General features: G+C 43.2%; 1 protein-coding gene across 9 annotated transcripts in view; it reads left to right on the top strand.

The window, feature by feature from the left end:
* Window positions 1–22,833, top strand: part of CCDC88A (coiled-coil domain containing 88A) — a 341,661-nt gene that overhangs the window by 69,895 nt on the left and 248,933 nt on the right. For all 9 annotated transcript variants that reach the window (XM_032784366.2, XM_032784364.2, XM_032784363.2 and 6 more), the window contains 2 exons: window positions 3,034–3,142; window positions 15,728–15,797. In XM_032784366.2, the coding sequence (XP_032640257.1) occupies window positions 3,034–3,142; window positions 15,728–15,797 (179 nt within the window). The remainder of the gene's footprint in view (window positions 1–3,033; window positions 3,143–15,727; window positions 15,798–22,833) is intronic.

The raw sequence follows: 22,833 nt of genomic DNA, 5'->3' as shown, positions 1-22,833 counted from the left end.
AATTTTGTTAATGTTTTGAAAGTCTAAACTTTTAGTTGTTGACCCTGAAGCAGTTGGTTTTTCAAGTGACAAAAATTTTATGCCACTGATAGGAAAAGTTTTTATTAAAAATTCAATTTTAGCACATTCTTAGCTTTAACCATATGAATAATCTTGATGAACTCAATAAAATCAATGGTGAACTCATGCGAGCAAAGTTGTATTCCCACTTAAGTGTTTACAAAATTAGGTCCTTAATTTTCAATATTTTGTTTTTTGGCATAGTAGTCTTGTAACATTCAAAGAGATCCTACCAGCAGTGACATTAAAATATATAATATTTTAGCTTGTTATAAATTCTGACTAGAGAATCACACACTTTGTTGCTTCATGGCACACACCAAGGGTTCCTTGCATCCCTCAGTTCCTCCCCACATGCTCCCTCTTCCCCGTCCTCCTTTCACCACATATCAGGGACTCTGTGTTTCTCTGTGTGCCCTGCATTACTTCCACATCAGGGGCACTGTGTGCTTCCCATTTCCACCCATCCAGCATGGCAGGGGATCAGTGTGGCCTCCATTCCTCACTTCCCCCCAGTGTCAGGCTCTGTGCCTCCCCATTTTCCCCTCCCCCATGTCAGGAACTCTGTGTGCCTTCTTATTTATCTCCATCAAATGCCAGTGCTCTTTGTCCCCCCCCCCCCTTTGCCCTTGTGGCTGCTTCTGTCAAGATGTGTGCAATGTTATTGTAGCCCTGTTGGTCTCATGATATAAGAGAGACAAGGTGGGTGAGGTCGTATCTTTTATTGAGCCAAATTCTGTTGGTGAAAGAGATGAGCTCTTCTTTAGGTTTGGGAAATATACTCAAAGCCTGGCTACACTTGCAGATGTAGAGCGCTGTGAGTTAAACCCACCTTCGGAGAGCTCAGTAGGGAAAGAGCTGCAGTCTGTCCACACTGACAGCTGCTTGCACAGTGGCATGGCCACATCTATGGCACTTGCAGCGGCATTGGGAGTGGTGTATTATGAACAGCTATCCCAGCATGCAAGTGTCTGCAGTGTGCTTTTCAAATGGGGGAGGTGGGGTGGAGTGTGACAGGGAATGTGTTGGGTGTATGTGGGGGGAGAGAGAGTGGGTTTTTGGGGGGCTGAGAGCATGTCAGCATGCTGTCTTGTAAGTTCAGACAGCAGCAGACCCCCTTTCCCCTCTCTCCCCCCACAGCATTCCACACTAATCTGTCTTGGAGCACGCTTATCTGTCTCAGAGCAGAAAAGCAGCAGGCTGTCAGAAACAGAGCTTTCAAACGGCATATCCACATTCCTACAGCGAGTTCAAAACAATGAGAAGAGTGGCCACTTAAGGGGATTATGGGACGTTTCCAGAGGCTGATCAGAGCACAGTAAAGCAACACCTCGGTCACAATGGCGCTGTGGTGCGCCAGCGGGGGCGCAGCAAATGTTATTCCACTTGCCAATATGGAGTACCAGCAGCGCTGTAGCCGCGGAGTCAGAGTCTTGTATGTGTCTTGCCCGTATGGATGGGGAGTGAGCTAGTGTACCTTGGGCTGTTTTAATGCGCTGTTACTTGCAAGTGTAGCCAAACCCTCAGTGTCAAAACTAAATGCAAAGTGGAACAGATTGTTTAGCATAAGTAGTTAACGCATATTTCACGGGACAATTCAAAGTGAAGTGACCTGTTAACACCTCCACAATCATAGGAGGAAAAGAAGAAGAGGAAAAAAAGGCTTAGTGATGGGGGCTTCAGTGGATCACAGATAATTGTAATAAACCATAAATCATTGGTTTTGAGGTGCGTTTGTCCAGTAATACTTCCTCAGGGTGGCCTATGAAGAGACTGGGATGTTGGGGCGCTATCCTAGTACCCCTGGCTGTTCTCATGGTTTGGACAAAGTGTTTGTTTTGTTGCTGAATGTAATATTGTTAGAGGTGAGGATGAAATGGATGAGTTCAGCAATGTCTTTGGGATAGATATCTGAGTGTTGTCCATTATCTTGTGGATATTTAAGGCAGGCAACGATGATGTCATTGTGAGGGATACTGGTGTACAGAGAGGTGACGTACAAGGTGGCAAGCTTTGTGTTCTGAGGGAAGTTGTTAATATTGTGGAGTTTCTGAAGGAAGTCGGTTGTATTCTGGAGAAAGCCGGCCCTTTATGTGGTGACTGGTTTGAGGATGGTTTCTTTGGGGCCTGATATTCCTTCAGTAAGAGTGCATTGGCCAGTCTGCCTGGGTTCCCTTGTTTGTATATCTTGGGAAATGTCTGTAGAGAGTCACACACTTTGTTACTTTTGTAGGCTGAGTTCATTGCACATGCTAGGGGCTCCTTGTGTCCCTTCATTTCCATCCCACAATTTGTAATTTATTAAATTCTTTCTTTTCTTTCTGTCTGGGAGATAAGTAATTCAGGATGTGAACATTTTAAACTCTATGTGGACAATAGGCAAAACTGAGAGGGGAAGGTGGTGTTAAGGTATTGATGGCTGTTATCAATGGTTCTTTGATTTGTAGATAATCTCAGACCTAATTAAAGCTAATGGGTGTGTAACCAGATGCTTGGGTCTCTATATATCCAATTTCCCCCCTTCCAGTTCTCACCAGAAAGTAAAGATAAATAAGTCTAAAAGCATTTATGTGCTTCAAAGTACACTGTTGAAATATTCCAACTGGAAAATATTATCAGCTTAGATAACACAAAATCCTTAGTTTTTGTAAATTGACTTCAGTGGAGTTATGACAATTTATATCAGCTGAGGATCTGTTCTTATAATCTTTAGCAGCAGAGTACTGTAAATTGATATACAGTAGAACCCCGTTTACTTGAGCCTCCATTACCCGGCTCTCTGTATTAATCATACCATGACTTGGGGTGTCAGCCCCAGTAGTCACAGTAATTAGTAATTGTACTGGATGTTTCAGATGATTGGATTTGTCAGTCATTTTTTATTTCTACATGTATAGAGAAAGATCTAAAAAATATGAATCTTTCAGTGTAATACTTGTTGGTAATTAATTTTATTTTTCTTTTTTCTTGCAGCAACCCTAAATCCACTAGTCAGAGAGTAAATAAGAAAGTCAACAATGATGCGTCACTTAGGATTCAAAATTTGTCTATTTTGGTGAGACAAATAAAATCTTATTATCAGGTAATTTTTCCTCTTTGCTGCCTTTTATGTTCTTACTAAATTTTCAGAGTTGAGTCCTACAAAAGCAAGATGAGCAATTAAAACCACAACTGTAAGAGTTAATTTTTTTCAAAGTATCTTTTGGTCAACATTTACCACTGTTCAGTGTACACCTGGTTCTGGTGATCATATTCCAAAGTAGGAAGGGAATCTGAAAACAACTAACATTTGAATTATTGATCTGTCCATATAGCTACTCACTGTTCAGAGTTGCTCTCGTATTAAATAATTTAATGTTAGTTAGCAGCCTCTGAATCCACACACCTTTTGTGCAAATAAGGGTTAAGTATATCACATATGAAATCAATGTCTGCCAGTTGCCCCTCCCCCTGGTTTATAACGACTTTCATTAAATTTTTATTACTGTTGTAGGAGCTACTTAAATTTTTTGTTTGATTTTTTATTTGTTTTTATCATCTGGTTGAGTTTCCCTTGTTTATCAAGTACTTGATAAACCCAGTGATGAGCTGCTTCCTACAGCTATAGCTTAGCTCTTTTATTTTATTCTATTTTAATGTGATAGAAGGCATAGTATTGTGTGGGCAGACTATGCCCCCCCACATAGCCCTGCTGAAGTCATTGCGGTTCTGTAGGATGTGAGAGTCTGTCTATAATCTATACAATGCATAATATAGGATTGGGGATTTAGTGTGGCACCATTTTACTGTTCATTGATTTTAATAATAACATTTTGTTCCTGGATCGTTTGTATCATCTTGGGCTACCATGTTAAATACAATCTGTCAATCGAATGTTGAAATCAATTGAATATTAAGCTGTGTCATGTATGATTATTGTAAGTATGCGCCTGCCTGATGACGCTGACATGTTTGGCAACTGTAAAAGGATCGTTATAGTGAATGTAAAGTTCTTTGAGTCCTCGCACTTGTCCATTACATTGTAGGTGAGTACACATCTCATCCGTGAACATTGGAGGGTTTTCCTTACTGGTATCTGTAGGGAAGCTGCTCCTCCTTCAATTCCTTCTTACCCTCTGTGTCAGTAGTTGGAGCCTCTGGGTTCACAGTTTGTTCCTTGAGAGAGAAGTTGTGGGTACTTATCTTACCTTTCCTACTGGTTTGCTGGCTGAGATAACCATGATATTCCAAGCTCTGTTGGTTTCCCACCAGGTAGTCTCTGCTTCTGTCAGTAATCAAGAACCACCATGCATGTGCTGCATCTGAATCTTCAAATGCTCCACTTCAGAGTGTGGTTCATCAGTGGTTAGATGCAGAAGAGGTGCATTACTCAGTAGTAGTTCAGGATGTTCTTCTTAATAGCAGGAAGCCTTCTACAAGGGCTACTTACCTGACTAAATGGAATGTTTGTCTTTCTGGGCAGCTTCCTGGAAACTGTCAATGTCGCACACATGTAGCCTCAACTTTATCCATTAATCCCATCATAACCAGATTCTTTAAGAATATATAGATTATGCCCTCTTGTTTGTGACCCGGTGCCGACTTGGGACTTAAATTTAGTATTGTCTGCTCTTATGAGTCCCCCATTCAAGCCCTTAGCATCTTGTTCATTTCTGTATCTCTCAGCCATCACCTCAGCCAGCAGAGTGGGAGAACGGCAGACACTTGTCACAGTGATCAAAGAGGGAGAGTGTTTGCTTCATGGAGCCAGCATAGTGACCTAGAGAGATGTGATGAAACCTCTCTACGCAGAGCAAACAGGAATGGAATTTCAAAAATTCCTGGGGCTTTAAAGGGGCAGGGACGGATGGTAGTTTACCTGTCTGCAGGGCAGTGGAATTCAAACTGCTGACCAGAACGGTCAGGACTGGCATTGTGGGACACCATCTGGAAGCCAATTAAAGCAGAAAGATCAAGTGTGATGTCTACACTGGCGCTTTGTCGACAAAACTTTTGTGCAAAAAACCTTATGTCTCTTGTTGAGGTGGTTTTATTTTGTCACCACAACAGGGCATTTTTGCCACCAAAAGTCACATCATAGTTTGTATGCATTCACTGTGTTGTCGACAAAAGCTGCCTTTTATCGACAAAACTCTGTAGTGTAGACAAGGCCCTAGGCGCATAGACTAAGGATATAAACTAGGGGACAGTGACACCGTGCTTTGGAACTTTCTCCTCCCCCACCTATGGAAGCAACAAGAATACTGGAAAGACAGAAGACTTCATCTGAGGAGACTTGTCCCAGGCTTGAGAGAGAGGCTTATGTATTATGAACTGTAACATCCAGTGGGCTGGGAAAACTGCTTGATCTAAATACTGCCTATTGTCAGGGCTGGCTCCAGGGTTTGTGCCACCCCAAGCTGCAGCAGGGGGAGCCACGATCGGGATCGGTGGCACTTTGGCGGCAGCTCCACCGTGCCGCTTTCTTCTTTGGCGGCAATTCGGTGGCAGGTCCTTCCCTCCGAGAGGGACTGAGGGACTTGCTGCAGAAGACCCGGATGTGCCGCCCCTTCCACTTGGCTGCCCCAAGCACCTGATACCTGGAGCCGGTCCTACCTAGTGTGATAAAATTTAAGATTTAGATTGTGCACTTATCTTTCATTTTCTTTGGTAACTATTTCAGATCTTTTATGCCTACCAGTTATAATCACTTAAAATCTATCTTTGTTTCTGTGTGTTTTGCCTTCCCACATCCGCACACAATATGCTCAGCAAAACCCCTCTGTCCGCTCAGTCCAGACTCCTGGGTGGTTTTCACAACCACTTTAGTCTTAAGTGGGAATGGGTTAGGGAGCTTCTGGTTAACTCATCCTGAAAGTTATATTAATTGAAGGGTATGTTCAAATGCATTCTCAAAAAGGTTTGTGATTCAAGCAGTCACCAGTATCTCTCAGCATAACAACAGTAAAACTTTTCATTTAGTTTTGGTGGCGACAATTTCACGAAGACTGCACAATTCAGGTTGGTTTTATATTTCCAGTTTTCCTATTAAAGAACTACTTGCCATTATTACAAGATAATAGGGGTTGTACCTAGTCAGTTTTTTAATTGGCATGAAGTGGTACTGATAACTCTGTATATAGCACTTTTCACTTTGAGTTAGCACAGTGCTGTGGAAGTAACTTGGGTGGTATCTTTTGGGTGAAAAGTGAACTTAGCTCTTTCCCACTTGTTGTTGCAGATTCCCTGGCACTTTTTACAAGAACAAGGTTAATCATGATATCCTGGCAAAATTCCAGTTTGGGAAATTATCTCTGTATCCGTATCTGGATCTCCGTATACATGAATTACCATTTCCAACTGAAACTTTTGGAATTCTTGCTTCCTATCCTAAATTGCTTAGTGTTTCACTCCAGCATGCAGGGCCTTGGTTCTGTGTGTCAGACATTCTTTTCCAGTGCATTCAGCATGGACAGTGCTGGCAAAAGTTCTGGACTTGGTTCCAGGCAGGGAGATGTTCATGCTGTCACACCCACCTGCAACCGAGCATGGTAGGGGAGCATCAGAGTCAGATGACTCTCCTCACCTAGGAAAAGTGAGGGAAGTAGGGATTTCCAGAGAAAGACATACTAAAACACACACACACACACACACACACACACACACACACACAAAACCACTGTTCAATGTAGCTAGGTAAGCTAGAATTATAGTTATTTCAAGAAAAATGGTATGCTTAGTATCAACACTATCTGAAACTGTTTTACATCATAAAGAACTGTCAACATTAATTGAACCTATTGAGAATTTGTTTTTGTTCAGTTGGAGGAATAACTAGCCTTACAAACATGAAATTGTTGATAATTAGAATATTTGCATATTCATTGAGACTGTTTTTAGGATGTGATGTCATTAACATAGAAATTTCACTCATCTAATTCTGCTTAGCACCCTTGCCACTGAAAAAAAGAAAAAAGCAACTGTATAACATCTGTTAAATAATTTTAGATGGTTTTACCAGCTCAAGATCAAACTGCATTGTTACAATCATTAAAAAGTAATTTTCCTTTACATTATTCTTAAAAAATGTTCTCTTGTCCTCTGAATCTTTCTGGTTTCTAATTTCCTTAATTCATGAAAAGGAAAATTTTCTATATTCTTATATCAATGCAAAAGTTTAACGTCTGTTGATGTTAATGACAGCTAAGCTTTGAAAGGAGAATGAAGATATCTATTAAAGCATTGGAGAGACAAGGTGGATGAGGTAATATCTTTTATTGGATCAGCCTCTGCTGGTGAGAGAGACAAGTTTACACAGAGCTCTTCATCAGATCTGGGAAACTTACTCAGGCCTGGTCTGCACTACAGAGTTAGGTCGTTGCCATATAGCTTACGTCGACCTAACTATTTAAGCATGTAAACTAAAAGGTCATCCTGCCAATGTAACATGCCAGCTATACCGACTTCGCTCCACTTCTGTGAGCGGCGTAGTGTGTAGGTCAATGCAGTGTCAGTGTAGACACTGCATTAGTTGTGTTAACTTTAGTGGCCTCCAGAAGGTGTCCCACAATGCCTCATCATGACAGCTCTGGTCATCTTTTTGAACTCTGCTGCTTGGCAGCCAGGTAAATGGCCCTCCCCTTTTAAAGCCCTGCAAATTTTTGAAATTCCATTTCCTATTTGGTCAGTGTAGCGGGGTGGTCACCCGCTCCAGCCCTGAAGGGGTTAAAACAGCCCTGGGAAAGAGCTGCCCCAGGGAGCCAGAAGATGAGGCTGATTGGGGAAGCTACCACAGCTGTGTTAGCTTCCTCAATCAGGCCACAGCTGGCCCTATAAAAGGATGTGGGCCAGGAGCTCAAGCAGTCTCTCTCTAGCTGTGGAGAGAGATGGGTCTTGCTGCTTGGGAGCTTGACAGGGTATCTAGAGTGGAGCAGGGCTGGTGAAAGGCCAGAGGAGCTGGGGAACTCCAGGCTGGAAAACCCCCAGGCAGCAGGCCTTGGTAAAGGCAGGGAAGGGTACTGGGGTTGCAGAGGTACAACCTAGGGTGGTCAAAGGCAGCAGGTCGAACCTTCTCTTGCCAATGATGAGTGATGTAGACTGCAGTCTGCCCCAGTGAGCGGGGGCTACGTGGTGACTGGCAGTAGCCACTGAGGCAAGATGGGAGTAGAGGGCTGGAGGTTCCCCTGGGTGGGGAGACCCAGAGAGTGGAGGTACTGCCAGGGCGCAGCACCCAAGGTAAAGGGGCACTGGGGTCCGGGAGGGACACGGGCCAGCGGCAGGCGAGATACCAGCCTGCAGAGGGCGTTCCGGGCTGGAAGAACTAATTCCCAGGACAACCAGCAGGAGGTGTTGCGTCGCTACAGTCAGCACGGAGAGCTCACATAGCACGTGCCCAGATTACCATGTTGGCTCCATGCTGCAGACACACTTCTGCCTGGAGTACACAGGAGATGGTGGATCTCCTGGGTGTGTGGGAAGAAGAGGCTGTGTAGGCACAACTCTGAACCAGCCATAGAAATGTCGACGTATATGAGCATATCACTCAGAGAACGGGGAAGAAGGGCTACAACAGGGACACGCAGCAATGCCAGATGAAAATTAAGTTGCTGCAGCAGGTGTACCAGAAGGCAGGGGAGGCAACTAGTCTGGTGTGGAGTCACAGACATGCTGCTTCTACAAGAAGCTGCATGCCATCTTTGGGGGAGACCCTACTACAACTGCCAAAAGCCCAGTGGATACTTTGCGGGAATACTTCAGTGGAGCTGGAGTCACAGGCCTCCACAGTGCACAGTGAGGAGGTGGTGTTGGATGAAGAAGAAGAGGAGGAGGAGGAGGAGTTTGGGGGACAGGCAACCAGGGGATACAGTTGCATGGTGAACCAGGACCTCTTTCTGACGCCGGAGCAGTTGTACCACACCCAGCAGTCCAACACCTGCGAGCCTGATGCAGGGGAAGGAACCTCTGGTAAGTATGCAGTTTGTTTGATATTTCAGGGACAAATCTGTTCATTTACTATTTTTTAATTGGGTTAACAATAAGCATTAACGGTAGAGTTGCTCTCTGCTTCTCATTCTCCTGTACAGACAGGCAGAGGGGGCCCCATGGAACAGGTTTTTTTTATGTGCACTGGGATGTCCCGTGAATGCTCAATAGAGATAGCGAGGAAACTTTCCTGGAGGTAGTCTGCAGTCCTCTGCTGAAGGTTTTTCGGGAGGGCTCCCTTATTTCTTCCATTATGGTAGGACACTTCCCCATGTTAGTCAGCAATTATTTCAGCAGGCACCTTTGCAGCTCACAGCCTAACAGCATATGTACCTACTCTGCAGCCAGACACATGCAGGAGCTCTTCCCTTTCAGCCTCCATTACCCACAGGAGTGAGATATCAGCTAAAATCATCATCATCATCTGTGGAAAATGGTGCTAGTATTCAGCTGAGTTGCCCTAACTGCATATACTTGTGATCGTTTGCTTCCCCTCCCTCCCTTTATTGTCCCAAATCACCCCCTTGTCCCCGGGCCATACTCACTGAGGCTGGGATTGCTGCTATGCTCTATGAGACCCAGAGGAATGAAAATGTAGTGCTTGTAACTTGCATCGATCAAGGGGACACCAGCAGAGCAGTTCAGCCAGATGAAGAGAGAGGATGCAACACAACATATTTCAAGAGATCCTGCAAGCCTCTGGTGCTGTGGATACCAACCAGACGGCTCGGAGGGGTACGCTTTCAGACAGAATGGAAAGGGAGAGTGTGGAGAGGAGAAACACGCAACAAAAGGACAGAGATGTGCAGCAGGACATGATACCATTTCTCAAGCACCAGATGGACATGCTGGAGACTCTTGCATACCTTCGGGTCCAAGTCACCCATGCTTGCTTCCCACTGCAGCCTATCAAGAACTGCATTCTGGGACATACCCCCCCCCCACATTCCACATATGTTCCCAGGCCGCTGCAGTACCCCTACCACTCCACCCTGAGGGAGAGTACATACAATCACAGCCACACATACACTCATCTAATATCTGGAAGTTTGTTCTTAGCCAGATCCCCCTCAATTGAGAAGGCTTTGTCTCCAGCTCTCACATGCTTTGTTCTGGGTTTTGTGATCTTCATTGTTCCAGAGGAACATGTCTTTCTCAGCAGTTCATGTAGATTTGAAGTTTTCAAAAACACCTCATTCCCATTTTCAAATGTGACTCAGGGCTTATCTACATGTTCAGTTCTGCAGTGGCTCAGCTGCACGTAGTGCTTTAGTAAAGATGCTACTATTCAGATGGGTGACCTTCTGTCAGTGTAGTTAATCCACCTCTGGGAGAGGTGGTGGCTATGTCAACTGTGGGTTAGGTCGGTATAATGGTGTTGCTCAAGGTTGTGGCTTTTTCAACCCCTGAGCAACAAAGTTATGCCGATATAAGTTTGTAGGGTAGACCTGACCTTAGACACCTAGGAGGAGCCTGTGTCTCACTTAAAGTAATTCATATTTATGGACCTAAATACTTAAGTCACTTTTTTGAAAATGGGATTTAACCTTCTTAGTCATTGGGAATTTTTGAAAATATTACCCATTTTTCCAGTGTAGCTGTGACTTGATCTGTTAAGCGCCTTGAAGATTTTAATTAGTAGCAGAACTGTATAGGGATCCATTGAAGGGATTGGAGCATAGACACAATGAATTTAGCCTAAACTGTGGAAAAAGGGGGCAGCTCTATTTTGCATTAGCTGATGCCTTTGCATTATTTGCACATTCAGCTTTAGATACAGTGAATTATAGCACTTAAGTCTAGAAGTGAAAAATGCCTGTACCATTGTGACCAGGTCCTAGTTCATGTACCAGGGTTGGAGTTTCCTAGGAAGAAAATGAAAAGGATACTTTGTTTTTGATTCTATGTGAGCATCCAAGTTCCGTGATAAGTCACACAGGACCCTTAGGCTTTGCATCACTTTGATTAGTGGGAACAGGTTAATTTCACTGCAAAAATGGAGGAGGATAGTGTCCTAACTAGTTTCCCTCTGTCCAGCCATCGTCACTTTGGTCTTGCCTGAGTTGAGTTTGAGCCAGCTCTTTTCCATCCAGGAGCTAGCTTGTGGAAAATGTTAGCTATAGTTATATCAGTGGGAAATGAAATATAGTTGTCATCAGCGTATAGATGACAACAAAGCCTCATTATTTGTCCAAGTGTTCTCATATTAAAGAGAACAGAGAAGAATGTGGAACCCCAAGGGACTCAACAGGTGACAGTTTTTGAGAAACAGGAGCAGTTACCCATTACTGTTCAGGAGAGTAATGATGGAGTCACTGTAGGGCTGATCCAGCTTCTCAAGTTTTGTCGTGTAGGCTAGTCCCAGATCTAGTAGCTCCTTGCTCCTCTTTTAAAGAAAAGAAAATCCTTCCAGCAACCTACTCAAGCAGCTCTGAGCAACCAACATTGCTCAGCTTACAAGTAAAAGGGTGATTTTTTAAAAAAATAAACAATATATCAAATTGAACTGAGCTGCTGAAAATCAATGTTTTTTTTCTGCCTTTTACGTCACCATGAATAAAAATTCTGAAATTAGAATTTAATTGACAATTTTATTGATGAGCGAGGCACAATAGAACCCAGCTTTCTTCCATAGCTGTATTGGTTGTGCAGTGTTAACAGTAGTACAGTTTTGTTAATAAAGTAAGCCAATATGGCCCCAGACACAACACAAGCAGATAGGTTGTGTGAGAAAACACATTTTTATGTATGCATATCTCTGGCCAAAACAACACCTTAAGTAAGGTCACAGCTAAACTGGATAATAAAATGCTAAATCTGTCCTTGAGACAGAAGATGGTGCATAACTTAGGTTACATTTAGTGAGTTTCAGACTTTAGGTGGTGATGACTACTTACTATTCTTGAAAGAAAAGATTCCTATCATGTATCTATCTTTCTTTTTTTAAATTCATATTGTATCTGTAGTCTAATAAAAACATTTAATTGGATACCTTGTTTTTGTGCAAGCATGTGTACTTTTGTGGTGAAATATTTTAAATTCCATTCTTACCATTAATGCTGCGGTGCGTCCTATAACTTTTATACTCCATAATTTTATAGCCCAAACTGGTAGACATCTTTCAGAGAATGAAAATTATCCCATATAACATTTTTTTCCAAATTGTCTTAGTTTTGTCTGTCAGTAGCTGAGTAGTTCCATAGATACAGTCTTTTCTGTGGAATTATATGGAAGTATATTCTCTATATTTAAAAGAATATTAGTGCTAGTAATTCGTCTCTCATGACTTCAGCAAGTAGGAAATAACAAAATTAGTGTGTATGTACAATAAATGAAAATAATTTAATCAGGAAATTGATTTTAATGTCATGGTTCAAAGGGATTTTAAACACAGTTTAAAAAAGTTAACAGTTCTGTAAAATATCTTTCTGGGGTTATTTTGGTTGATTTTAATTTCTAATTTTTAAAGCCTGGAGCTCTTCTCTATTATAGTGTCTTTTCTATAACAATAGCATAGTCAATGTTTTTTTTTATTTGGCCTTTTCTGCTCAAAGTTACCAGGTGTGTGTGTTGAATGGGGAGGGTTAAGAGGATATATATATTTGACAACAGGTAGTGTTTCCTCCTATTGTTGATCTTCTTGTTACCATTTCAGAGTATTTGTAGGAAAGAAGTAGCAACAGAGTCAACCTCTGGTCAAGCTTTGATTGCTGTTTAAAGTTGAGGTGATTAGGCCCCCATGATTCATTGAACACTACTCAGTAGGACTTGGAATGGCATTCATATTGTCAGATTTTAGAGGGGCAGAAATAGACAGCTTTAGCAGCAGCTTAGTAGTAGTATAACAAAAGTTTTGGCCAAAAAAATCAAAGGATCTTTAAGGAGTCACGTTACCCTTGTCCTACAACTGTACAGAGAGTTGATGTATAGTAGTTACTTATAGTTGTATTACAGCCACTTTGTAGTTCTCTATGCAACAGAGTTGCATACTAGTTAAAACCTGTTTAGTTGACTGTATAATCAAGAAAGAAAAGTTATGCAAATGGTTGGCAATGTTTCCAAAAATGGTAGTTAATTTTTCACTTCAGGCTGCTCTAATTCATGCTAAGGGGTCTAGCCAAGCAAGACAGACAAAGCTGTATTGTAAGAGTACAAAGGTGAGCATTACACCACCTTTACATCTGTCTGCACTAATGTAAACTGAGTGCTCCTCAGCTGTGGCCAAAAGATCCAGCCTGGTATTTTTAAAATGCTTTCTGATTGACTAATTTAAGATGTTAGCAATATAAAAAAGAAATGTTGTTTTTTAAAATACATAATTTTAGTCTGGTAGTCTCTCCAACAGGTAATAGTTGTAACACGTATCATTATCTTTGTCATCTTTTGTCCTTGTTTCATTTAATTAAATTTCTGCGTTTCCTTTAGTTTTTTAGCCTTTTTTAATGGGAAAAGAGCAAAATTGTTGAATTTAGTCTTTTTGTCAGAATCGCAGATATACAGAAATCATGATTATTTATCAGAAATTTTTGATACTTAAGTAGGCCAAAACTACCACCTAAATATTTTCTGTAACATTTACTGGGCCATGTAGTTCAGGATCTTTAAAAACTTAAACAGCTGTTACTATCAATAAAACTGCATCAAGTGGTTGGTCCTTTACTGAGGGAACTTAAGAGGTTTACACCTTGCTTTTTCTGCTGTCTGCTGTATAACTCACTTAAGGCATATGCAACACAGGTCTAATTTAGTTTTACTCTAATCTTAATCAGTTGAGCTGTAAATTTGCTCATCCCTATACCGTGTGTTGAAAGCTGTTACCCATAAGTGTTTAGCTATAGCTAAGAATACTTGCAAGAAATCCCACTTTCAGGTGTAAAACTCTCCTACGGTACTTAACTGTAAAACAAGGCCCATCCCCAGAAACATCATTTTTAGATTTGCTGCATCAAGTGAATTAGCATTTCTGATTTTAATTCTTAAATTTGCTCTCTTGCATGCAGTTAATCACTAAAGTAGAGGTTCTCAAACTGTGGTCCGTGAGCTCCATTCGAGAAAATGAAGGGCCACCCACCTAATTAGTGGAGCCATGCATGCGTGGCTCCACTAATTAGGTGTCTGGACCCTGGAGAAGATGCACATGTAAGGTGAGGTGGTGGCCTTGGGCGGAGTAAGGGGTAGGTCGGAGGGGGCAATGGGGTCAGAAGAGGGGGTGGAGGGAATTTGGAGTGTGCAGGGCTGCGGCAGCCAGGGAAAGAGGCGATTGTCCCCAGCTCCAGGGCTGCAGCTGCCGGGGAGAGATGGCCCTCCTTTCCAGCCTCAGCTCGGGCTGCTGTAGTTGGGGAGAGAGAGAGAGACTCCCTCCTTCCCAGCCACAGCTCGGGGGCTGCCGCGGTAGGGAATAGAGGGCACATCCATCGCATTAGAAAGATAAGACTACTGATATTAAAATATGAGTTGTGTGCTTTTATTTGTAGAACAAAAAACATTAAAGTTTTTTAATAATAATTTTATAATAGTTAGCTAATGGTACAAACAACATTTGGAAAGATCATTAAGTGATCTGCAAAGACCCTCAGCAATTTTCAAGTAGTCCGCAAAAAGAAAAGAACTTTGAGAATCACTGCACTAGAGTGTACTTGCATATTGTGTGTATATTGTATTATTTTTTGTGTTGGGTATTGGTATTGTACGTATTATTGAATCTGTGCCATAATGAGAAATAAAAAAATGTTACTTCAAAGCTTCACATGGGGTGGCATCTGTTGTGATATGAACATCTGGGCTCTGAAAGGAAACTACTCTGCCTCAAAAGAATTAGGTTCTGTTTAGATTGGGGATTTGCCTTGATTACAGCTTTTAGTGACCCACTGTCTCTGTAGTTCTGCCATAGCACTCCCTAGTGTAGATTGTCTTACCCCTGCTTGAAACCAGGCAAAAATATCATGGTGCAAATAGTGAGTTCGCCTCTCTGCGCTCAGGATCATACCAGCACAGCTACACAGATGGCTGGCTGTTAATAGTGTTAATTGTCTCAAATACACGTCCAGGTAAGCCTCCAAAAGTATGTACTTGGTAATAAAGGAAAGTGAATCTTTCATGGTAGTTTACTTTACTTACAGTTTTGAGCATTTTAAGAATACCTGCGTATTTTGTTTTAGATTCACTTAATACCTACATAACTCTCTCTTAAAACATATATAAGCGAAAGAATAGCTAGTAGAAAGTGGAATGACCAATATTTGTAATTTTCATTTCTTACAGTATAAATAAAGTATAAAATAAATACATTTATCAATAGTCTATTAATAGGACTGTAAATATCAGCTAATTTTAAAAGGCTTTTTTTTTTTTACACTGCATTCTTCCTTTGATTCAGGGTCTGTAGTTGGCCTAGGATCTGTTTGCTGGCTCTGTGCCACTAGAGGATTTCACTATACTGGGATGATCCTTCAGTGCCCAGTTACACCAGTTCTGCAGCCACCAGAAAGAGAACAAAGCTTTTGTAGAATTGAGGCAAGGCTTTAAGGTTTTTACAAAGCCCAAACAGTTAAATCTAGAATATGTGTGAATGAGTTTGAATTAAGATATATATTATTTTGAAGCTACTCCTATTTCACTGACTTCAGTTTCAGTGTGATTAGCATTTGATGTTTGACTTGATTCAGTACAGATGAATTAAAAATATTAATTTTATCAATTTCCACAGGAGACTTTGCAGCAGTTGATCATGATGTCTTTGCCAAATGTCTTAATAATTGGCAGAAATCCTTTTTCTGGTAAGTTTTTGTATTTTTTTTAATTTCATTTTTTAAAATTTGTAGTTAGCTCATTGAAAATGTAGCTCAGGTAGGAATGAGCCACACCAGACGGCTTGATGAAAATTTTAGCAAACACTTGACTACAGAATGATGAATTTCATTGCTTCTGCTCAGATCTGACGGTCAACCATGAACAAACACAAAATATTAAACAACTAAAACCTCGAGATAGACATGCTCCCATTGGGATTTATATTAAACTATAACTGTCTTTTTAATCTTTTCCATGCCATGCTTCAGTGCATGGAAGGAGGAATCATTTCTCTTGGGCATGAGGAACCATCTCAAACAAAACTGCCTATCTGTTATCTTCCTTGTCAAATTCATTGTTTATAACCTTGACGTTATCCTTGACCCTGAACTTTTTTCTTTTCCCATATCTGTAAATCTGTCTGTATAGCCACGTCTGTAACATTTCCGATTTTCCTGGGTACTGTGCCTCCACTCATTTGTGACTTTGTCTTTTCTAGTCTTGACTGTTGCTGCTATCTTCTCCTAGGCCTCTCAGGGTATGTCCACATAGCCCATGGAAGCAAGTCTCTCAGCCGTGGTTGTCAGCCTTGAGGTAGAGGGGCTCTCACTAACATTCTGAAAATAGCTGTGTAGGTAGTGCTTTGAAGTTGCAGCTCAGGCTCTAAAGCCAAGGGGTGCGGCAGGGTTTAGAACCTGAGCTCCAGCTGCAACTTCAAGCTGTTGTCTATGCAGCTTTTTTTAGAGCACTGACGCAAGCATGCTAGCACACATCTGTTGACCCAGCTGGGAGGCTCACTTCTGGGAGCTGTGTACACATACAGCCAGGGTCTCAGCTCCCTAGGTTCTAGTATATGTAGAATACTTCTGCCTCCTTTCACTTGTGTAGTAAGAAGTCTGAACATGTTCCCGCCATTCTCAAACACCACAGACTGTACAGTTATTGCATGTGATAGTTCAAAACATTCCATGGATTTGCTTTGATCTGCTTCAGAGACCTCATCTCTTTGTATTAGTTTTTTCTTTTGTTGCCAGTGATCATTTAACAATTGCTTCTGAGTTGTTTGACTGAATCCTTCATTTTTTTAAATATTAGTAAAATCAGATGTGAGAGGCCAGGTACTGTCATGTATCAAAAACTGGCTAAGAGAGAGAAAACAAAGATAGGAGTAAATGGTTAATATTTGTAATAGGAAAAGGCTAACAGTATGGTATCACAAAGTTAAATACCAGGTTCATTGTACTTTAATATATTTATTATCTGGAAAAGGGATGAGCATGAGGTAGCAGAATTTGAAGATGGCAAAAAATTATTTAGGTTACTCAAGATGGGAGAAAGCTGAGAGGAGCTTCAGACACACCTAATTAGGCTAAGTATATGGACAACCTGATGGGAGATGAAATTCAGTGTTCACAAATACCGTGTGAAATGTACATTATAGTGAGTAATTTGAGCTACTCATATACCTTACGTGGTCCTAATTTAACTATCAACTCAGGTAAAAGGCTTGGCCATCACTGGGCAAATTCCATGAAGAGCTCTTCTCTGTGTGCAGCAGTGATTAAAAAAAAGCAAAAACAATGTTAGGATACATAAGAAAAAGGCTGGAAAATAATTTGGAAAGTAGTACAATGCCATAATATAAATCAGTGGTATGCCCTCACTTGGAGGCCTGTGTTCAGTTCTCAAAAATTATATAGCAGAAATAGAGGTGATTCAGAGACAGGCAGTGAGAATAAGAGGATGGAAAAAATCTCATGAACAGTGATTAAAAAGATTGAGATTGTTTATCTTAGTGAGGAAAGGAATAAGATGAGCATTATAAATAATGGATGATATAGAAGAGGTAAAGCAGGGTCTTCTGTTCACCCTATTTCAGAATGAAAGAACAAGGGAACATTCAATGAAATTTGAAAGCGACAAAATCAGAATTGATAAATAGAATTTTTTTTTTTTCTCCTAATTCACTGCCTGTGTAACTTGTTGCCACCATCACTGATGCCAGGAACTTATCAGATGTCAAAAAAGAACTGGGTGCTTATTTGGATTCAAAGATTAAACAAGAGTTTTGGAAGAGCGTTAACCCTCACGCTTCAGGCCATACTAGTCCCTAACTTTTGAGTTTTATGAGGAAACTTTCCCTGGGGGAGAAATTCTCCAATAACAGTGTATTGAATTGTTTTATACACCTTTCTTTGAAGTATCTTGTACAGACTGCTGTTGGAAGATAGGATGTTAGACTTGATGGACCACTCGCATGATCCAGCATGACAATATTGTGTTCTTCTGTTACTTCCTTATTATAATGGCATATTTCTAATGGTAGAACACTAAAATCCTGTCTTGAGTTGGATCCATTGAAAATTATGTGCACTCAGTGGGGTATTTTAGGGAAAACCTGAAATCTCTTCCTGCAAGATATGCACGAGGGAATAATAGCCAGCATTCATATTAAACATATTGTAAAAAAAACATGTTTGCACATGACAGCCTAGCATTTCAAAATACAAAGTATGAAAGCCAAAGCATCCCAATATACGCATGAAAATGTTGCCTTAATATAGATGGGGAAAATGTAATAGAATGAGATTGCTGTATGTTTATTTGCAGATTGATTGTTCTCCTGGCAGGATTAATTAAATAGAAAAAACGTTGGACTCCACAGGAATGAGGCAGTTTCTGCCAACTGCAATTTTTAACTGAAATAATGGACCCACAGTAAAATACATATTTTTAATTTATGGGAGATCCTAATTGTTTTTGTGATTTTTTTTTTTTTTTTTTAATTGCACTGACTTACGTTGACCTCTTGAACATACAATAGATATCAAACTTGTGTACCTAAATAAGTGGTCTGATTTTCAGAGGTGTGGGTCTGAAAATCCAGTTTCAATTTACTGTAGTGTGAAATATGCTTGAGTAGCACACTTCAAAGTGAGACCACTTATTTAAGTGTATAAATAGAGACTTAAGGTGTCTAGATTTAGACACCCTAATTTGAAAACTTTGGCTAGAATGCTTACAAGTAGTAACTGTAAATGTAAATAGGATGGGAGTCCATATGTTGCCATTGTCTGGACAATTTGTGGATTGAGGACAGCAGCCAGGAATAGATCCAAGTGTCCGTCAGTGCCATCAGTGTACATAGTTTTCCCTTTAATGGAAAAGTACCTCTTCTGAACACAGCAGGGAGGTATCTTTCACCTCACTCCACCCTTATGGGCCTTACTAGTCTGACAGGGACTCCAGGAGTTGCATTTACATATGCTGACTCCCCCTGTTTCCAGGGATGCCTTAGGCTTAAATCTCTGGCAAATGAACCTCTCCTACTCCTCCCGGAGCAGTGCCCTGCACTGTCTCGCTTTGCACCAACAGCATAGCCAGTACCGATGGCCCTGCTTCTGCTGGACCTGTCCTCAGAGTCTGAGAGGATTTCTGAGCCAGACCCCTCATTCTCACCTGCTCACCTACAGCCTGGATTCTTGGCAACAGCTCCCCTTTCTGCTCACATACGGATCTTCTGCCAATGTGTTTTTCTGCTCTCCTTGGGGTCCACTGATGCCCAGCAGCACATATGCTTGAGCCTATTGGTCTGCCTCAGCCTCTAACGGGACTGCGGGGTGCTTCTGCTACCACCACACTGCACCATCCTCCATTTATGAAGAATTGCAGGAATTTCCCATTCCACTGGCACTGGCAGTCCCCACTGGGGCCTCATTGTCCCCAGACGATGCGCTTATGTCTCCTTTCTTCTACCCTTCAGACAACCATAGCCAATACCAGGACCTGCTTTGGTGAGTGGTTGTGGCTCTCAACCTCCTGGTGGAGGTCCAGGATGCACAAAACTAGTTCCAGGATGTTCTGCAACTGCTGCGACCCTCCCGGACTGTCCTCCCTATCCACGAGGCCATCCTCCAACTGGCCCAAGCAGTTTGGCACACCCCAGCTTCCAATATCCCTACTACGAAGTGTGCTGAATGCTGCTACTTCATCTGATTTCAGGGTACAGACTTCCTGTTTACCCCATCCACCACCCAATTCACTTGTGATCCATGCAGTGACTGAATGCTCCCGCGAGCAACACTTCAAGGCCACCCCCCCTCAGGGTCGCCGGAATGGGGGAGGCCAAAGCCAGCAGCTGGAGCCCAGGCAGCTGTGGGGAGCCACGGACCCTCCATCTGCCCAGAGTAGGAGGCCCAAGAGCAGCTCCCAGATTGTGTCCCCTCCCTCAGGACCCCCACCCAGGGCAGGTGGCAGGTCTGTGGCTTCCCGCTGCTGCCTGGGCTGCTCTTACCATAGCGCGGCTTCAATGCCTCGCCCCCCGCCCCCCAGCTGGAGCTGGGTCGGCAGCTATGGGGAGCCAAGGACTCTTCACCTGTCCTGGGTGGGAAATGGGTCAAGGGCTGCTCTTGGGGCTCCACTACCCCAGGCAAGTGGAGGAACCTGAGCTCCCTAGTCCCACTCCGGCTTCTGGTTTGGCCAGGAGCAGGCTTTCAGGGGAATGAGGAGGGGCAGGGTGGCGAAGAAATTGGACCTTCTGGGGTGCAAAGTTTATTCCTCTGTGGGCCTCCAGTTCTGCATTGCCACTTACTAGGCCTTTTGGCAAAATACAATTTCCTTTCCTACCTGAAGCTGGTGGAGTTTCAGGCTTTCCTCTTGGTGGAGGAACAGCAAGATTTCCAGATGTTGCTGTATGAGGGCAAGCTGGTTGCCAAGGTGGCTCTCTAAGCTGCAGTTGACGTCGCTGACACTGCATCCCACGCTCTACTAACCGGAGTCATGCTCTGCCAGGATTCCTAGCTCCAATTCTCTGGCTTCCCGACGTAGGTCCAGACCACTCTTGAGGGTCTTCCCTCTTTAGTGACAAGACAGACAAATTCCTCCACTCTTTAAAGGATTCCCGTGTCACTTTGCAGTTGCTTGGTATTTACCCCGGCCACGACCCGCAGGCAACAAAGATTGTTTCCGTGCCACCTACCAGTCCTACTTTCAATGTCTCTGGGAGCCATCTCACTGCGGTCCGCACATCCAACAACCCTGCTATTTCGCCTCTGCCACTTCTGCTGCCTCGGCTCCCTCACACTGTCTGTTCAAACAGCTGTTTTGACTCTTCCCTTGAGACCTGAGAACCTCTTCCTACCTCTCCCACAGTGACTCAGGTCATCTTTGTGGGCCATCTTGCCTGGCTCGCCCACAATTGGGGCAAGATTACCACCTATTGATGGGTGATGGACATCATCCACTGGGGTATTTGATAGAGTTCCTCTGGTTTTCCCTCGTCATCCACCCCTTGGTGGCCATGGGGATCCTTCCCACCACAACTTCCTCTGAGATGAAGAGAACACCCTTCTCCAGAAGGGCACCATAGAATTAATTCCTTGCCATTACTGTGGCTGTGCGTTCTATTCCCCTTATTTCCTTGTGCTGAAGAAGCAGGGTAGCCATTGTCCACTTCTGGACCTCCGGTTGCTGAACATGGTCACACTTCCTCTCATTCGCCCATCCCTCTCTCGTCAAGCCTGGTTCACGACTCTCAATATGAAGGATGCCTATTTCCATGTTGACATCCACCCAGCTCATCAGAATTTCCTCCATTTCACAGTGGCACATTCTTATGACCAGTTTCGGGTCCTTCCCTTTGGTATTACCACTGCTCCCTGGGTGTTTGAAAAGGTCTTTGCTGTCATCGCAGCACATGCGTTGTCTTGGCCACTCCGTGTTTCCTGGACGATTGGCTCCTTGTTGTACCGTCGTGCATCCATTTCCTCTCCTCTGTCCAGACCCTCTGTGCTCTCTTTGCCGGCCTGGGCATCTGTATCAGCAAGGACAAATTAGTTTTCGTCCCCACCTGTATGCTCATGTTTATCAGAGTTTGTCTGTATTTTCTTGAGGGTCAAGCCATTTTTTGTGGGGAGCGATAGCTCAGTGGTTTGAGCATTGGTGTGCTAAACCCAGGGTCGTGTGTTCAATCCTTGAGGGGGCCATTTAGGGATTTGGGGATTGGTCCTGCTTTGAGCAGGGGGTTGGACTAGATGATCTCCTGAGGTCCCTTCCAACCCTAATAATCTATGATTCCTTTTTCATTGCGCAGCAACGCCACAAACAGCATATGCATATCTGCCAGTGCCTTTCCCTCCTGGACCACATGGCAGCCTGCATCTCCATAACACCTGCATATGCACTGCCTACAACTGTGGCTCCAGTCAATCTGCATGCTGCAACTGGACCACTTGGGCAAGCTGGCTTCCCTCACATGAGGGACCACTTAGCCAGCACTCTGTTCGTTCCTCCCACTGCCCACACCAATCTTACCATGGATGCCTCCCTCACTGGGTGAGATGTCATCTGGAGGGTCATATGGCACAGGGCCACTGGATTCTGCAAGAGGTTTGGATGTACATCAACATGCTGGAAGTATGGGCTGCCCGGCTTTTCTGCTGGATGTTCCTGCCCCTCACCAGATCCCGGCACATTCAGCTGCCGTCCGACAACATGACAGCAGTTGTGTATATCAACAAGCAGGGCAGTGCCTGGTCCTCCTCCCTCTGTGCAGAGGCCATTCTCCTCTAAAACTGGTGCCTCAGGCATGGGTTCACCCTCCACGCCATGCATCTCCCGGGCACCAACAACTCCCTGGTGAACACATTCAGCAGGTCCTTCTGTGTGAATCACTTGTGGGAGCTCCATAGCCTCACACTTTGCTCAGTCTGTTTCCAGTGGGGCATGCTGCACTGGGGCGTCTTTGTAACTGCCGCAAACCACAAACTTCCCCTCTTCTGCTCCAGAGGAAGCCTTGTGCTGGGCTCTCAGGGCGATGCCCTTCTCCTGCCCTGAACCACCAAACTACGCTATGCCTTCCCACCCATTCTCCTGCTCCTGCCACACTGTGCTCAAGTCCTGCACACTTCTTGAGCACAGTATGGCAGGACCGCACGATGGTCATTCCGATAGCCCCTTCCTGGCCTTGTCAGTATTGTTTCACTGATCTCTTCCACCTTTCTGCTCACACCCGGATCTGCCTTC

This window comes from Chelonoidis abingdonii, chromosome 3 (genome assembly GCF_003597395.2).
Source record: "Chelonoidis abingdonii isolate Lonesome George chromosome 3, CheloAbing_2.0, whole genome shotgun sequence".
NCBI lineage: Eukaryota > Metazoa > Chordata > Testudines > Testudinidae > Chelonoidis > Chelonoidis abingdonii.
This window is presented reverse-complemented; position numbering and strand designations above follow the sequence as displayed.